At 40.5% G+C, this 19683-nt stretch overlaps 1 protein-coding gene across 1 annotated transcript; it reads right to left on the minus strand.

Annotated features, from left to right (window-relative positions):
• Positions 1 to 2321: 2321 nt before the first annotated feature.
• LOC308246835 (uncharacterized protein) lies at positions 2322 to 17598 on the minus strand (the record flags this gene model as incomplete). Its single annotated transcript, XM_080665171.1, is given in 4 exon segments — positions 2322 to 3186; positions 3188 to 3265; positions 12843 to 13037; positions 16661 to 17598. Coding segments are annotated over 4 exon segments (2076 nt in total).
• Positions 17599 to 19683: the final 2085 nt, after the last annotated feature.

Below are 19683 nucleotides of genomic sequence, written 5' to 3' on the forward strand. Positions count from 1 at the left end.
TGGACTGATAATTCTCAGGGGGAAAGGGGTATGGGGGGGTTCATAAAGAGACTGGACAAAAATCATACACCTATGGATGAGGACAGTGGGGGGTAGGTAAGGGCAGAAGGTGGGGTGGGAAATGGGTGGAGGGGAGCTATGGGGGAAAAAAGGAGAAATAATTGTAATAATCTGAATAAAGATTTATTTAAAAAAAAAAAAAAAGAAGCAGTATTGTCTCCAGTTTTGTTTTTGTTATTATGACCATATAACAAAGTGAATGTTAACAGTGGCCAATGTTTAAATTAAGTGAAAATTGCAACACATTCAATCTTACATACTGCAAATTATACGTAAGATTTACTTTGTAGTATACTAATTTTATGTGAATAAGGAGTTCAAATAAAAGCCTACAATTAGTACTTGCTTTTAAATATCTGATTATGTCTGTGTTCAGTTGTGAGGAGCAGAGGTAAAAATAAATAAATAGAACAAAAGCTACTGAGGCTTCAGGTTTGTATATAGTAGAGGAGGTGTGAGTGAGGATTTTTTTTCCCCATTTTTGTATGGGAGACACCTGCAGCTGGGGAAATGAGAGCCCCCAGAGGACAGACCTATCTGTCTCTCAGCACCCACTGTGAAGATAAAGTGGGCATTCTGGTTGAGTATAAGCTTGGAATGCAGGGCAGGGGCAGAATGACAGAGTGATTAACTAAATGTCTATGTCCCCTTCAAAATTCATATGTTGAAGCTATGGAACCCAGTGCAGCTGTATTGGGAAATGGAGTCTCTAAGAAAGTAATTAAGGTTAAATGAAGTCATAAGAGTGGGGCCCTGATTAGATTAGTGTCCCTATAAGAAGAGATACCAGAGATGGTTCTGTCCTAATATCCACACACCAAGGAAAGGCCATGTGAGAACACAGAGAGAAGGTGGTAACCTACACAACACAAAGACAGCCTGCATGAGAAACTGAATTGGCCAGAACCTTGATCTTGAACTTCGCAGACTTCAGAACTAGGATAAATACATTTTTGTTGTTTAATGCATCCAGTCTGTGGGGTTTTGTTATGGCAGACTAATACAGATAGTAAACTCCCTTCATTCAGAATCAAGGACAAAATAGAAAACCCTGGGCTTTGACACAAGAGATGTCTGATATCTCATTAGTAGCCCACTGGCCCAAAATCCTCTTATCCTCTCCTATTCCACACTCAGCTACAGGAATTTCCTACTCTCCTTAGGTTCATCTGAGAAAATATGGCCAGGGCATTCAGAGAGGCATTTTGAAACATTGCATCACTGGAGTTAAGAAGAGGAACAGAAATGTTGATGAAGAAGGAGAGGAGGAATAGGAACACCTTATCATAAGGAGGTCAGAGCCTTGGCTCATGGTGCAATGGGGGGAAGGAAAAAAAGAACCATGAAGATTGGTGAACCAAGGGAGAAAGGAATAAAAACAGAAAAGTTAGTGGACAAATAAAGAGCAAGAAAGGCAAGGAAAAGAGGCCTTGGTGACAACATATTGAAGAACCAACGAAATATATATGAGGACAGTGAGCCTCTATCCTTTTGTGTCTATCCCCATACATGACACAAAGAAGAAAGGTTTGAGCAATACCCTGAAGTTTAGCGAATAACTTTCTCTCATTCTTATACTCAAATATTTCCATCTTCTTTGTAGCACAAAGATTTTCAGAATGAGAAGCATTGGAATTTCCAAGTCACTACTCTCCACTGCTTCCGTAGAAAAATGTATGTACACTTTATTTATTTTGCAGTAGCAGTGGGGCCAAAATAATAAAATTCTCAACCAGAAAAAGAGAGAACCACATGTTCATCTCAACAAATTGCATAAAATTATATGACAAGCAACTAGCACCATTTGATGAAAATTATAGGACAAGCAACTAGCAACATTTGATGAAGAAACAAAGTGAGAATCTCTTCCTTTGTACTCTGTTATGCCATCTCTCACCACACCTCACTCCTCATTTCCTACCTCCCCCACCCCAGTAATTCATTTTCAGAAATGAATTATAAGCAAATGAATTGGGCTAATAGAACTCTACACAAAAGTATGCATTTGCTTTCTCTAGTTCCTCCCACACCACAAGAAGTTCATCAGTAGAAATAAGGAGGAACTGAAGCTATGACATTCTAGTGGGCACAGCATGGGTATCATTGTCACCTGCCTTATCTGCTTCCATGGCATGATTAGGAATGGTACACACTGTTTGATTTCTGTAATGATGGTAACTGTGTTAGAGTAGATAGGGTTTCCTAAGTTAATAAAAAGTCTCAAGTAAAGATCATACCCCCATCTAAAACTAAGAGAAGAGTTAATACTTGAAAAGTTGACAGCAGCATTTCACACTATCTCTAAGGGCCTCTTTGACTTTGCCATTCCGGAGAGTGAAGATGAAAGGGTTCAGGAAAGGAGTTACCACAGCAATCACCAGGGATGCTACCTTATTGTACTGGGCTGCCTGCCTTTGATTGGGTTTCACATAGAGGAATAAGCAGCTGCCATATCCAAGTACCACAAAGGTGAAGTGGGAGGCACAGGTAGAGAAGGCTTTCCTCCTGCCAGAGGCAGTGTGGATCTTGAGGACAGTGGAGATGATGTAAGTGTAGGAGACAATTACTGGTGCCAGAGAACCAATGATAATGAAAATGGCCATTAAAAAAAGAATAAACTCCGTGAAAAGGCTGTCATCACAGGATAGTTTGAGAAGTTGCCCTCGGTCACAATAAAAATGGTCTAACACATTTGATTGGCAGAAGGTCAGCTGAAATGTGGCGTAGACTGGCCAGATTTCAGAAAGGAACCCAAACACCCATGACACAATTACCACCCAGATGCAGGTGTGGCTGTTCATAATGATGTTGTACCTCAAAAGTTTATAGACAGCCACATAACGATCCACAGCCATCACTCCCAGTAATGCGAATTCTGTGGTCCCCACAGCAAGGTACAGGAAGAGCTGGATGACACATCCAGCTAGAGATATTGTCTGCATCCCGGGGAGCAGCAACCCCTGAAGCATGACTGGAATGATAATGGATGTGAACAGGATCTCCAAGGCAGAGAGGTGGCCAAGGAAGAAATACATGGGGGACTGTAGACGTTTATCAACACAGACAATCACAATGATGACCGTGTTTCCCATTAATGTCACTGAGTAGAAGCGGAAGAAGGTATCAGAGGATATGTTGTCGTTCCTTGGAGCCAGGGAAGCCAAGGAGACAAAATTCAGTGGCACTTGAGTGATTGCTCATCATTTAGTCCTTGTTTCTGCTCCTTGTGAAACTCAGATATCAAAAGAGAGGTGGCACTGCTCCACATGGTCCTGCTCTCCTGCTCTCCAAAGAGAAGGAAGACAGATTAGGATGAGAAACTATTTCCTCCCGATGATCAGATGAGTTGCCCCTACTACTATGCTCTGCACAAAGACAGACCTAAATATTGCCTCTTCAAATCTAGCTCAAAGATGGGTGACAGAAATGGGTGACAGCAGATTCTTCTGTATTGGAGTGAAGAAAACCTTCCTTGTCTTTTTCCCCCACTGAAATTGCCTTCTCCATGGGACAGAAGATATGATATTTGAAAACTGAATCAATCAGCCCATAAAGATTCTGGGTTTGTTCCATTTCCTCTTAGGTTACTGTATCATCCTATCCTATATAATAAAACCCTATTGTGCAAATCGACCCAACAGTGGAAGGCTGGTCGCTATGTCAAGCACTGACCACCAAGGGGCAGAAGCTTAATGCAGGAGCTGCTCCCTGGTGGTCAGTGCACTCCCATAGTAGGAGCACTGCTCAGTCAGAAGCCAGGCTCAGGGTTGGTGAGTGCAGTGGCAGTGGCATCTCCAGCCTCCATGGCAGCGCTAAGGACTCCTCGGGGTCCCAGAATGGAGAGGGCGCAGGCCAGGCTTAGGGACTTCCCCTTCCCCCGCTCCACCCCATGCACGAATATCTTGAAGCGGGCACCTAGTATGATATAATGGCATTCCAGATGATGCGCAAGACAGAGAACATTGAACCCAGCCCTCATCACAGTGGTACTACACAGACCCACCTTGGGACCAGCAGAAAAACATTTCTGCTTTTCTACAGATCTTATAACCTCCATATTACATAGCAGCAAGATCTCCAAATGGGAACTCTGGAGCTTGGGATAATTTCCCAGAGCTGATTCATTTTTCTCTCATTCCATTTTCTTTCCAAAGTCTTGGAAGAAAGAAAAGATGGCACTTGGCCATGACAAAAATAAATCTTCACCTTTCTTCATCTATTCCATTACTCAAATATCATCTCCTCAGAGGACTCATTCCAATTCCTCTAAGTCCATATAGTAAGGACTTGATCAAGTTTGGACTCCCGTTTTCTTCATAGCACATATTCCCTGATATTATGTTATGAGTTTAATTATTTTATTCCTAACATATGGGAAAAAATGCTGGAGGAAATAAAGATTCTGCCCTGTTCAGGTTCTATACATGTAGGGGTAAAGGTTTCACTATACACAAAATAAGTAAGTAAAAATTGGATAAGCTATTACTTTATTAATCATGCTATAGAAAAAAAAAGCAAGGAAGAAAAGAGGAACAGGAAATCTATGTTTCTTTATTTGCTGTTCATGTATGACATTAGAATATAATTCCTTGAGGGCAAAGATGTGTCATATATATATATATATAATATATAAATATATAAATATATAAATAAACATATATATATTCAAATATATATACAATTATTCTTGAGGCAAATAAGGATAGATAAATTTTTTTCTGGATAATTAGTATATGGACATGATATACGACTAAGTAAGTCTTAGTCCTGACAAGGGCTGACTAGGACATATCCCCTTTAATGCCTCTCTTCTTGGTCTCCCTTCCTGCCTCATATTACAATTATCCCTTTCTGATGCAACCTCCCCAATATCACTGTGGCTCTTTTTCTGATCAGCAAACATGCCTCAAGGACAGAACTGTTGCAAGAGCTCAGCGGCCTGCTTTTCCACAATCTCTGCATAACTAACAGGAGATGAAGAAAGATAAGAGAGAAGGATCCTGAGTGATGCCGGGAACTATGTCTATCCCTAGCATCAAGTCAGAGAAGACCTGAGTCTGCTCTTTGCTGTGCACAGCAGACTTGGAAATGAACTTGTCTGTCCTGCTGCTCTCCTAGCCCACTCCTCAGGCTCTAGGTGTCCCTGTGTTAGACAGCAACCAGACCCAGAACATCCCACCTTACTCTTTTCTCCATAGAGGAGAAACCTGAAGACACTCACCTCTATGCAAGGGCTCCACCACCATTTCTAATGCTCTCCAGGACTCGGCCAAACCTAACTCCTATCTGGCTACTGATGAGACATGTACAGGGGCCAGAGCAACTTGCTGCTGTCTTCACTCATGATGAAAAAGGAAACTGTCCTCAGGTAGGAGCTTAGGAAAAAGCCCCAAAATAACAGTGCTGTGGGAAGCTGAGGGTCTCTCTCTGCCCCTTCCCTTCTACTTCCCTCCTTCCCAAGAGGAATAGTCACTGAGATACTTGTTCTCAATAAGCCCAGGTTCATGGTGTCCCTAAGCAAACAGTCTGGAGGGAGAAGCACAAACTTTTAGTTATGCCCATTTTGACCAATTAAGTTTCAGAACTTTTTAAACTTTTTGTTTCATGGGAAAACATAAAATCTCACCAACCAGAGGCTTCTCAATACCAAGGCTGCCTTCTCCAAGGCCCCAAAGTCTAAGTTTCCAAATGTCACAAAAAACTCTAAGCAGGTCTCCCCCGCTTCTGGCCCTCATCCAATGCTCTCCTGGGAGACTCTCAGCTGTTCAGAGTCAAAATCAGCCCCTACCTCCCAATAGGAGACACCACAACTGACCTCTAAAACGCACACAGATATCCACAAAAGCCTGCACACTGGTCTCACTCAAAGCCTTGACTTCATAAAAAATCCCCATGCAAAGCCTGATTTCTCCACCACTCATTTTACAGAGGCTCCTGTTCCTAACCCTGTGTGCCCTCCAAAACACTGGGGGGGGGGGGTGTTACCCCTAAATTCAACTCCCCTCTCTGGTATTGTCTCAGGTTTCTACACATGTGCATCTGCATGCACTACAGCATGTCCTCCCATTGATTTCTATAGTGTGTCCCTGATTACCACCAGCTGGGCACTTCAAAGCAGGGAACCCATGAGGACAGCCCAATATAGAGCTATATCCATAACCTGGAACAACTGAAAAATGCAAATTGGAAATCTGCTTGATTTTGGAGGGAGACAGAAAAAGTACAAACATGTATCTGGATTTTGGATTTCATTTCAAGTATACCTGTTACAGTAAATCTGAGATTATCAGTTGGTGCAGAAGAGCCTAAATTAGGAATAATCAATCTTCCTTACAATTTCTGAAATTATCCAAGTCCATCCAGATTGCCACATAATCTTAGAGGAATTTCCTAAGCCTTTATCTGCATATTCTTTTCCAGAAATGCTGTGAAAATTAGTTTCACACACTTTTCTCTCTCAATTGATACATATTGCCCCACTTCTTATTTTGTCTAATATTCCATTATCTGGATATCCTATTCTTTATTAGTTAGCCCTCTATTGCTCTTATGTTGTTGTTTCCATTTTGATTGTGAAAAATTATGCTATAAATATGCTCAGACATTTTTAAGTCCATATACATTTATATTGCTAGAATAAATCCCTAGAGTTAGAATTTCTAGTTCAACAGGTAAACATATTGTAGTCATTGTTTTTGATTGAATAATTTTATACTCCAAAGACTTTGGATTTATTTGGAAACCAATAAACTATATGATAGGAGCACTTTTGGATTCCTGATCTACTACCAGCCAAAGATATGATCAAATTTTTATTTTTATTTGAAATTAAAAAGAACTAAAGATATCTTAAAAGAGTAATAAATTGAAAACCTGATGAAAGTGGAAATCTTTTGAAACATTAAAATTACCAAAACTGTCTGGCTAAAAAGGAACTGAAATCCTAAATATCTTAAATAAATTGTTTCATAGTTAATAACCTTGCTATACAGAAAACTGCTAGTTAAGATAGTTTTACTGGTTTATTCTATTAAATATTTAACAAAGAACTAATACCAATCCTATCTAATAAAAGAATAATATGCAAATTTACCATCACTCCAACACACAAGATGGCTGCCCCCATGTGGTCAAAGATGGCTGTCCCCATGTGTACACAAGATGGCCAGCAGGGGAGGGCAGTTGGGGGCAATCAAGCCAACAGGGGAGGGCAGTTAGGAGTGACCAGGTCAGCAGAAGAGGGAAGTTGGGGGCGAATGGGCCTGCAGGGAAGGGCAGTTGTGGGGGACCCAGGACTGCAGGGGAGAGCAGTTGGGGGAAACCAGGCCTGCAGGGGAGGGCAGTTAGGGGTGACCAGGCCTGCAGGGGAAGGCAGTTAGGGTCAAATAGGCTGTCAGGGGAGCAGTTAGGCATCAATCAGGCTGTCAGGGAAATGGATAGGGGGTAATCAGGCTGGCAGGCAGAAGCAGTTAGGGCAATCAGGAAGGCAGGCAGGTGAGCAGTTGGGAGCCAGCAGTCCTGGATTGTGAGAGGGATGTCCGACTGCCTGTTTAGGCCCGATCCTACCGGGATCGGGCCTAAACAGGCATTTGGACATCCATCATGGGGTCCCAGATTGGAGAGGGTGCAGGCTAGGCTGAGGTACACACCCCTTGCACGAATTTCATACACCGGGCCTCTAGTCCTACATAAAATCTTTTAGAAAATTGAGGAGAATTGAACACTGCCCAATTCACCTTATAAGGCCAGAATTATCTTCGCACAAAAAGCATCATGAGAAAATATATTTACAAACTTATGAACATAGATGAAAAATTCTTTAATAAAGTATTAGAAAATAAAATTCACCAATACATAAAGAGAATAGCATGCCAAAACAAGTGACAATTTTATCGCAGAAATGCAGTCAGTTCAACACTAGCAGATTAATCAGTACAGTTCACCATGTAAACAGATTTAAAGAGAAAAACCAAATGATCACTTCAATAACAGAAGAAAAAGCACGTGACAAAAATCAATACCCACCCTCCCCCCAAAAAAGAAAATCAATACCCATTACCAACAAGAGAGCCCACTGCATGGGAGAACACATTTGCCAATGTTACATCCAATAAGGGTTTAATCTCCAAAATTTATAAGGAACTCATACAACTTAACAAAGGGAACAATCTAATAACACAAATGGGCAAAGGACCAAAATAGACACTTTTTGAAAGTGGACATAGAGGAGACATGAAAATGTGCTCAAAGTCACTAATCATCAGAGAGATGCAAATCAAAATAACAATGAGGTACCATCTCACGCCTATCAGAAAAACTATCATCAGCAAGTCAACAAACATGTGCTGGCCAGGATGTGGAGAAAAAGGAACCCTCATGCACTGCTGGTAGGAATGCAGACTGGTGCAGTCACTGTGGAGAATAGTATGGAGTTTCCTCAAAAAATTAAAAATGGAACTCCCATTTGACCCAGTAATCCTACTTCTAGGAATATATCCCAAGAAACTAGAAACAACAATCAGAAAGAATATATGCACCCCCATGTTCATAGCAGCACAATTTATAATAGCTAAGATTTAGAAACAGCCCAAGTGCCCATCAGCAGATGAGTGGGTTAAAAAACAGTGGTATATCTACACAATGGGATACCATGCTGCTGTAAAAAAGAAAGAACTCTTACCATTCACAAGAGCATAAATGGATATGGAAAGCATTATGCTAAGCAAAATAAGCCAGTTGGAGAAAGAAACATCACATGATCACACTCATTAGTGGAATATAATGAAGAGTAAATATTTGTAGAATAAATGAAAGAATTATGAAAAAATAAAAAATTAATTCATATACCTTAGCTTTGTATGTGTTTGCATGTACATAAATACACAGTATGTGTATTTTTTCACAGTTTACAAACCACTTTGACATATGTTTTCCATTTGTTTTTATCCTAACAGTAATTCAATTCAATAAAGACTCACTGATCACCCACCATGAGCAATGCACTCCTCCTCAGTACTGCCATTAAAGATAAAAAAAACATGTTTCCAGGCTGGTGTGGCTCAGTCATTGAGCTTTGACCTATGAACCAGGAGGTCACAGATGGAATTCTTTCAGGATACAAGCAGGCTTGATCCCCAGTAGTGGGCATTCAGGGGACAGCTGATCAATGATTCTCTCTCATCATTGATGTTTCTATCTCTCTCTCCCTCTCTCTTCCTATCTGAAATGAATAAAACTTATGAAAGAAGAAAAAGTTATATAAAAGACATGGATTTTACCTGTGGTTTCTCCATCCGTGTGCGAGTGGAGAGTGGAAATAGTACAGTTACTTGTAACACATTGTGAGAAGGGGTTTTCCTGCTAATAAGTGCTGTGAGAGCCCAGAAGGGAAACACCGATTATTGGACTGCCGCCCAGCAGTGTTTATGAACCATGAATGAATAAGTTTGAGGGGAAATAGGTATGAAAAAAGAGTTGGTCAAAGCGGTGGCCAAACTAACAGTAGAATCTGGCTCTCCAATCTGATCACCTTTCCATGCTTGGACATTCCTCTTCCCCTGAACCAACATTCTATTCACTAAACATTGGAATCTCCAGGATCTGATAACTAGACTCCTCTAGTCACTTAAGCAGGGTCCATCAAGTTCCCATTCAGTTTATAGACTCATAATGGCAATAGTTCAAGTAACCCCATAACAGTGATTGTATGTTTCATATCCTCATTTGAAAGAAACACATACCGTTTCTAATAGCAACTATAGATTCAGTTTCACTTTTAAAGATTTGCATTTTGTCACAATAGTATCCACAAACATATGAAGCTTTGAAAATAACATGTATACATGAGAGGAATAGTTTTATTTGGTCTACATATAATGTTAAATGCATATGTAGAATCATACTTACTTTACTATAGTACAATTTTTACCAAGAGATAGGAACAATTGATCTTATTGTTAGTTTACATAAGATATTTTGATATTTGATGATTAGACAAAAGGCAACAATCTTCCCCAGAAGTTGTTTGCATGGGAACATAATTGCGGGGGCACAGGACCAGATTGTTTGTAACACCCAGCACTAATCTAAATATAGGCAGAATCAGTGGTGGGATTTCATGACTCTCCACCTTCCCACCCACTCTCCACTTGTCTGGCATTCCAGCCCCAGAGATGCAGTGCTCCAGGAAGCAGTCATTAGAACAACGAGGTTTTGAATGGCTAACACAGGAACCCATTGTCACACATGAAATCCTGGTGGGAATCCAAAAAGTAGATTTATTACTTCCAGGTGGGAGGACTAATGAATATGAAACTAAGGGTATGAAAGTTTTGATCGGGAAAGATAAAGGAATCAAATCATTTTTCAAAACAAAGTCAGGCCTGGGTCCAGTAGTGACCCTGCATACAGAAGTTTGATGAAGGGTAAAACCCTCAAAGGCCAAGGTAGAAAAGCTCACTGTTGCTGGTAGAGGGGCAGCAAAGGTAATTCTGAAATTATAAAAGATGGTTTAAATGCATATTTCTTCTCCTGCCTCCTCTTAACTTACTTAAAAAACATCCGTATAAACAATAACTATATAATTGCATTGTTAGGTGGATAACACATAGAGCTGAAACGTATTTGTCAATAATAGGTAGGTAAGAACAAAGCTGTTTTGGAGTAAGAAAATCACACCAAACAGCAACTTGAATCTGAGAAATAAATGAAGAGAAACAGAAAGGGCAAATAAATTTAATATAACAAGTGTCATATCTACACTAATAAAAGGGTATTATGCTAATTAGACAGAACAACTTCTGGACCACTTTCAGGACGTCCTTTCAGACAAAGCCATGGTAGTGGGGTCGAGGCAAAGCAGGTTAGGGGCAATCAGGGTTGGCAAGGGAGAGCAGTTAGGAGGATCAGGACAGCAGGGGAGAGCAGTTAGGGAGATCAGGCTGGCAGTCAGGTGAGTGGCTAGGAGCCAGCGGTCCCAGATTGTTAGAGGGATGTCCGACTGTCGGTTTAGGCCCGATCCCTGGGTAATTGGGCCTAAACTGGCAGTTGAGCATCCCCAAGGGGTCCCAGATTGGAGACGGTGAAGGCTGGGCTGAGGGACACACCCCCCATGCACGAATTTAGTGCACTGGGCCTCTAGTGTGTGTATATATATATATATATATATATATATATGTGTGTGTGTGTGTGTGTGTGTGTGCGTGCGCGCACGTGTGTGTGTGTTTGTGTTCTCCTTTATATGGTGTAATAATTGTAATAATTTATTATTGCATTTGTAGCTATATAAATGTAACATAAAAGCAGAAAAGTGAGGAGGAATTAGAAGTATATAGGAGCAATGTCCATGATAGATCTGAAGTCAATTCTAAATGATGATATAAGCCCTAGAGCATCCACTAAGAACATAACATTTAAAAGTGGGAAAAAATCAATGAAGAACATAAAATGTTATACTAGAAAATGTTCACTTCATGAAAAAGTAATACTATGTAATGAAGGGCTAATATGCAAAAGGGCTAATATGCATCACACCCTCGTGCCAGGGCCAGGGGACCTGAGGCTGGACCAGGGGACCTAAGGCTATGGCACCTCTGGTGCCAGGGCTGGGGGACCTAAGGCCACGTCCCCCTCCCTGGTGGCTGGGCTGGGGAACCTGAGGCCAGGCCAGGGGAACTGAGGCTGTGCCCCCAAACCCAGTGCTGGGACCTGGGGACCTGAGGCCATGCTCCCCGCCCTGGTGCCAAGGCCAGGGGACCTGAGGCTGCGCCCCCTGCCTGGCGGGACTTGACAGGGGACCTGAAGCTGCATCCCCAAACTGCGGGGCTTGACGGGGATGGACTGGCTGGGTCTGGTTCTCACACAATTTTGAGGCGCCTGTGGGTGGGTAGGGACTTGACTCTGGGTCCCCCGGCATTCCCAGATTCTGACAGGAGAGAAATTTTCATATACATTTTACTAATTTTCTTTCATCTCTGACACTTCTATATAAATAAAGGGCAAATAGCAATATTAAAATATTTCCTCTAATTAATTCCCTTTTAATGTGCACAAATTTTGTGCACTGGGCCACTAGTATAACTATAATTAGTATGTTAAATGATGTAGCAGAAAAGGTACATAACATGTATAAATAAAGGAGGAATTTCAGCCTGGAGATTAACACTATTAGCATTAATCAAATAAAAATATTATACCTAGGTATTTGATTCTTTTGGTTGCAATTACAAAAGGAATTGTTTCCTCCATTTCTTTTTCTGAAGTTTTGTTGTTGGTATACAAGAAGACAATGGATTTTTGCACATTGATTTTGTATTCTTGACTGTATTTGTTTATTGTTTCCAGTAGTTTTTTGGTAGAGTCTTTAGGGTTTCCTATATACAGCATCATGTCGTCCCCAAAAAGTAACAGTTTGACTTCTTCCTGCTGGTGGGAATGTAGATTGGCACAACCACTATAGAAAGCAGTCTGGCAATTCCTCAAAAAATTAAAAATAGAGCTACCATATGACCCAACTGAAAGGGGATATAAGACAATTGGGGAGGCTAGCAATCTGAATCTGTGCCAATAACCAGTATTTTGATGCACATTCTTGCTAGCCTACAATTAAGTCACTGCCCCTTCTTTAGGCAATAATCTGTTTTCCAAAATACTTCCAGTTTACAAGGGCCATAAACCAAGAATTTAACTTCTTAGCAAGAGGATAAGTAAAATAAATAAATAAATAAATGAAAGAGGGAAAGTCACTGGCACCAGCCTGGCCAGACCTTTAGATATAAACATACTTCCCCATTCTAACTGAAACTAAGGGGATAAAAGAAAAGCTTGCTCCATCTTCATCACTCAGGCTTCGAAAAACTGACTCCCCTGAGTCACTGTACCAGTACATCTGCAAATAAAGAGTTTTTCCTGAATCTTCCGAGTACGCATTGTCTGTTTTCTGGTCACCCAGTAAATTCTGCAACACATCAATCCCACTCCTGTGTATATACACAAAAAAACTCAAAATCATTTATACGCAAAAATATAAGCACCATTATGTTCATTGCAGCATTATTCACAGTGGCCAAGAGTTGGAAACAGCCAAAGAGCCCTATGATAGAAGACTGGATAAAGAAGATGTGGTATATATACACAATGGAATACTACATGGCCATAAGAAAGGATGAAATAGTGTCATTTACAAAAAACATGGATGGACCTTGAGAACATTATGCAAAGTGAAATAAGTCAAACAGAAAAAAACTAAGAACTATATGATTTACCTCATATGTGGAACATAAAATTGAAACTTATGAACATAAACAGCAGTGTGGTGGTTGCCACAGGGAGGGGAGTTGGGGAAGAAAGGAGTCCTAATACGAGGTGACAGGAGAAGATTTGACATTGGGTGGTGGGCACATGGTCCTATATACAGATTTTGTAAATTAGTAATCCATACATGAAACCTATATGTTCATGTTGACTAATGTCACCCTAATAAAATAAAAATATATAAAAATATTATAAATAGGAAAATATTGAATGAGAGATGAAGAATTCTTTCATGGACTCATCAGTAGAAACAACACAGCTGAAGAAAGAATCAACAAACTTGAAAATTGGCATAGTATATGCACAGTTCATGTTTACTAATTTTGCTACAATCTAGTTATTTGGGCCACAATATTTTATATTCCCTTCAGAAATGAATAAAAGCTCCTGTTCTCCTGCATTCATTCAACACCTAGTATTCCCAGACTTGTACTTTTTCCAGTCTGAGGAGTGCTATATGGTTGATGGCTGAATAGCCTTTGGCAAATTACTTAACTTCTCTGAACCTCTATTTTCTTATATTCCAAAGTAATTACTTACCTCACAGGTTATTGCCCGGATTAAATAAAAATCTAGAGAAATGTTAAGAAACTTAGTATACAGTCAATAATTGCCCCCTTCTATCTATATGCTCCCAAAGCATTTAGCAGTTTCTTACATGCACTAGGTAGCTCTTTAATACATAAAAATCAATCAAATAATATAAAAATTATATTCAGTGTCTACTGAAAGAAATGCTGATGTTCATGGGACAAAATAGCAGAAAGGTTAAGATCAAACTTTGGAGTCAAAGGATCCTGAGTCAAGTTGTATTTCTGTTAAGTTTTGACAATTATTATCAATATTAGTAAGACATTGGGCTATCTTAATTAGGCACAAAAAATAAATATATGAGGTGGTTTACAGAAGGCACAGGAGTTTTAATTACATACCACTCTATTCTTATTCTTTATCTTCTGATAACAAACATTAGTATAGAGCAGAAAATATAACATTTTAATTGTAATGACATAGAACAATATTTATACCTCATTAAGTATGAATATAGAGAAATACATGTTAGAATGAAGCAGAAAAAGTAAATATCCTGTCACAGATATGTATAAGGTACTATCTGGGTAAGCATTTTACTTTTATCAAATAATTTTTACAGAGAGAGAATTTAAAAACTTTCCTGGTTAGAAGCAGTATTGTCCCCAGTTTTGTACTTGTTATTATTACGACCATATAACAAAGTGAATGTTAACAAAGGCCAATGTTTAAATTACGTTAAAATTGCAATACATTCAATCTGACATCCCTCAAATTATATATAAGACTTGTTTTGCAGTATGCTAATTACATGTGAATAAGGAGTTCAAATTAAAGCTCACAAATAGTATTTGTTTTTAAATATCTGATTATGACTGTGTTTAGTTGTGAGGAGCAGAAAGAAAAAATAAATAAATAAATAGAAAAAGAACCTATGGGGCTTCAAGGTGTGTATACAGTAGAGGGGTTATGTGTGAGGATATTATTTCATTTTTGTGTGGGAGACACCTGCAGCTGGGGAAATGAGAGCCCCCAGAGGCCAGACCTATCTGTCTCTCAGCACCCACTGTGAAGATGAAGTGGGCATTCAGGTTGAGTATAAGCAGGGATTTCAGGGCAGGGGCAGAAGGACAGTGTTATTAACTAAATGTCTGTGTCCCCTTCAAAATTCCTATGTTGAAGCTGTGAACTCAGTGCAGCTGTATTTGGAGATGGAACCTCTAAGAAAGTAATTAAGGTTAAATGAGGTCATAAGTGTGGGGCCCTGATTGGATAAGCTTAGTGTCCCTTTAAGAACAGCTTCCAGAGATGGCTGTCTCTCTCTCCTAACATCCACACACAAAGGAAAGGCCAAGTGAGAACAGAGAGAAGGTGGTCACTTACACACAAATGAAAAGGGCCTGCATGAGAAACTGAATTGGCCAGAACCTTGATCTTGAACTTCCCAGACTTCAGAACTAGGATAAATACATATCTGTTGTTTAATGCATCCAAGCAATGGGGTTTTGTTATGCAGACAAATACTGATAGTAACCTTCCTTAATTCAGAATCAAAAGACCAAATAGAAAAACCTGGGCTATGACACAAGAGATAGATGTCTGGTGTCCCATTAGTAGCCCCCTGGCCCAAAATCCACTTCTCCTCTCATATTCTAAACTCAGCTACAGGAATTTTCTACTCTCCTTAGGTTCATCTGAGAAAATATGACCAGGGCATTCAGAGAGGCAGTTTGGAACATTGCATCACTGGAGTTACAGGAGAGGAATGGAAATGTTGACAAAGGAGGAGAGGAGAAATCAGAACGCATTGTCAGTAGGAGGTCAGAGACTTGGCTCATGGTGCAATTGGGGGAAAGGAAAAAAAAGAAACATGAAGATTGGAAGACACAGGGAGAGAGGAAGAAGGAACAGAAGAGTTACTGGAAAAACAAAGAGCAGGAAAGGCAGAGAGAAGAGGCATGTGTGACATGTTGAAGAAACGAAGAAACTATACTGTATATGAGGACAGTGCGCCTCTCTCCTTTTGTGCCTATCACCATACATGCCACAAAGAGGAAACGTTTGTGTAATGGCAACTTTCCCTGAAGTTTAGCAAAAGGAACTTTCCGTCATTGTTATGCCTGAATTATTCCATCTTCTTTGTAGGACAATGAATTTTAGAATGAGAGTCATTGGAATCTCCATTTCAAAACTCTCCACTGCTTCTGTAGAAAACTGTATGTATACTGTATTTAGGTTGCAGTAGCAGTGGGGCCAGGATAATAAAATACTCAACCAGAAAAAGAGAGAACATAGGGGTTATTCAAAATGCATATGTTTGTCTTCTCAAGAAAATATATAAAATTATAAGACAAGCAACTAGAAACATTTGGTGAAGAAACAAAGTGAGCACCTCTCCCCTCCCCCATCACTTCCTAACTCGCCTCAGAAATTCATTTACAGAAATGAATTATAAGCAATGAAATGGGCTAATAGAACTCTACACAAAATTACATATTTGCTTTCTCCAGCTCCTCCCACACCACAAGAAGTTCATCAGTAGAAATAAGGAGGAACTCAAGCTATGACATTCTAGTGGGCACAGCATGGGTTTTATTCTTACCTGCCTTATCTGCTCCCATAGCATGATCAGGAATGGTAGACACTTTTGACTTTTGTAATAATGGTAGTGGTGATAGTGTAGTTAGGGTTCCCTAAGTTAGTAAATAATCCCCACTCGGGATCATACCCCCACCTAAAACTAACTAAGAGTTAATACTTGAAAAGTTGACAGGAGCGTTTCACACTATCTCCAATGGCCTCTTTGACTTTGTCATTCCGAAGAGTAAAGATAAAAGGGTTCAGGAAAGGAGTTACCACAGAAACCAGCAGGGAAACTATCTTATTGTACTGGGCTGCCTGTGTTTGATTGGGTTTCACATAGAGGAACAGGCAGGTGCCATATCCAAGCACAACAATGGTGAAGTGGGAGGCACAGGTAGAGAAAGCTTTCCTCCTGCCAGAGGCAGTGGGGATCTTGAGGATGGTGGAGATGATGTAAGTGTAGGAGACAATTACTGGTGCCAGAGAACCAATGATAATGAAAATGGCCATTAAAAAAAGGATAAACTCTGTGAAAAGGCTGTCATCACAGGATAGTTTGAGAAGTTGCCCTCGGTCACAATAAAAATGGTCTAACACATTTGATTTGCAGAAGGTCAGCTGAAATGTGGCATAGACTGGCCAGATTTCAGAAAGGAACCCAAACACCCATAACATAATTACCACCCAGATGCAGGTGTGCCTGTTCATAATGATGTTGTACCTCAAAGGGTTACAGACAGCCACATAACGGTCCACAGCCATCACTCCCATTAATGCAAACTCTGTGGTCCCCACTGCAAGGTTCAAGAAGAGCTGGGCAACACATCCAGCCAGAGATATTGTCTGCATCCCGGGGAGCAGCAACCCCTGAAGCATGACAGGAATGATAGTGGACGTGGTCAGGATCTCTGCGGCAGAGAGGTGGCCAAGGAAGAAATACATGGGGGACTGTAGACGTTTATCAACACAAACAATCACAATGATGACCGTGTTTCCTATTAATGTCACTGAGTAGAAGAGGAAAAAGGTAGCAAAGAGGATACGATGTAGTTCCTTGGAGCCTGGGAAGCCAAGGAGACAAAATTCAGTGGCACTTGAGTGATTGCTCATCATTTAGTCCTTGTTTCTGCTCCTTGTGAAACTCAGATATCAAAAGAGAGGTGGCACTGCTCCACATGGTCCTGCTCTCCTGCTCTCCAAAGAGAAGGGAGACAGATTAGGATTAGAAACTATTTTCTCCTGATGATCAGGTGAGTTGCTACTACTACTATGCTCTGCATAAAGGCAGACCCAAATATTGCCTCTTCAAATCTCGCTGTCAGTAATGGGTGAAGGCAGCTTCTTCTGTATTAGTGTGAAAAAAAAACTTATATTTTTCCCCCCACTGGAAGTGCCCTCTCCAGGGAACAGAGGCTAAAGGTACTGAAATTGTCCTATTTCTTCTTAGGTTAATTGTATCAGACAATATAATAGCATTCCAGGTGATGTGCAGGACAGGGAATGTTGAACCCCAGCCCCTATCCACACTGACACTACAGAGACCCATCTTGCGACCAGCAGAAAAGAGACAGGGTTCCAAGAAAACATCTCTGCTTTTCCCCAGATGTTATAACCTCTATATTACAGAGCAGCAAGATCTCCAAATGGGAACTCTGGAGCTTGGGATAATTCCCCAGAGCTGATTCATTTTCCTCTCTTTCCATTTTCTTTCCAAAGTCTTGGAAGAAAGGAAATATGGCACTTGGCACTGACAAAAATAGATCTCTACCCCTCACTTCACCCATCCCATTACTCAGATGTCATCTCCTTAGAGGGCCCTTTCCTATTTCCCTAACCCCAGATAGGAAGGACTTGATCAAGCTTGGACTCTAGTTTTCTTCACGGCACTTACTCCCTGATATTATGTTATGATTCAATGTTTATTTTATTCCTTAATTCATATGAAAAAAATGCTGGAGCAAACAAAGATCCTGCCGTGCTGAGCTTCTATTCATGTAGGGTTTAAAGGCTACACAATACACAAAACAAGTATGTAGAAATTATATATAAGGTTTTAGATTATTAATCATGCCATAAAAATAAAGCAAGGAAGAAAAAAGGATCAGAAAACCTATTTTTATTTATTCACTGTTCATCGATGACATTAGACTATAATTCCATTAGGGGAAAGACATATATATATAGTATTCATGAGCCAAATCAGTAATGCTGAAATTTTTTGTTGATGATGAGAATATGGACATATGATATATGATAAGGTAGGTCTTAGTCCTGACCAGGGCTAACAGGTTCATATCCCCTCAATGCCTCTCTTCTTGGTCTTCCTTCCTGCCTCATATTACAATTATCCCTTCCTGATGCAATCTCCCCATTATCACTGTGGCTCTTTTTTCTGATCAGCAAACATGCCTCAAGGACAGAACTGTTGCAAGAGCTCAGCAGCCTGCTTTTCCACAATCTCTGCATAACTAACAGGAGATGAAGAAAGATGAGAGAGAAGGATCCTGAGAGACGCCAGGGAGCTGTGTCTATCCCTAGCATCAGGCCAGAGAAGACCTGAATCTGCTCTTTGATGTGCACAGAGGACTTGGAAATGAACTTGTCTGTCCTGCTGCTCTTCTAGCCCACTCCTCAGGCTCTAGGTGTCCCTGTGTTAGACAGCAACCAGACCCAGAACATCCCACCTTACTCTTTCCTCCATAGAGGAGAAACCTGAAGACACTCACCTCTATGCAAGGGCTCCACCACCATTTCTAATGCTCTCCAGGACTCGGCCAAACCTAACTCCTATCTGGCTACTGATGAGACATGCACAGGGGCCAGAGCAACTTGCTGCTGTCTTCACTCATGATGAAAAAGGAAACTGTCCTCATAGCAGCTTAGGAAAAAGCCCCAAAATAACAGTGCTGTGGGCAGCTGAGGGTCTATCTCTCTCTCCCTCTATTATCTCCTACTCACTTCCTTCCCAAGGGGACTAGTCACTGAGATACCTGTTCTTAATAAGCCCAGGTTCATGGTGTCCCTAAGCAATCAGTCTGGAGGGAGAAGCACAAACTTTTAGTTATGCCCAACTTTATTTTGTCCAATTAAGTTTCAGAACTTTTTAAACTTTTTGTTTCTTGGGAAAACATAAAATCTCACCAACTAGAGGCTTCTCAATACCAAGGCTGCCTTCTCCAAGGCCCCAAAGTCTAAGTT

The sequence above is a fragment of the Plecotus auritus genome, assembly GCF_963455305.1.
Source record: "Plecotus auritus genome assembly, chromosome: 4".
Taxonomy (NCBI): domain Eukaryota; kingdom Metazoa; phylum Chordata; class Mammalia; order Chiroptera; family Vespertilionidae; genus Plecotus; species Plecotus auritus.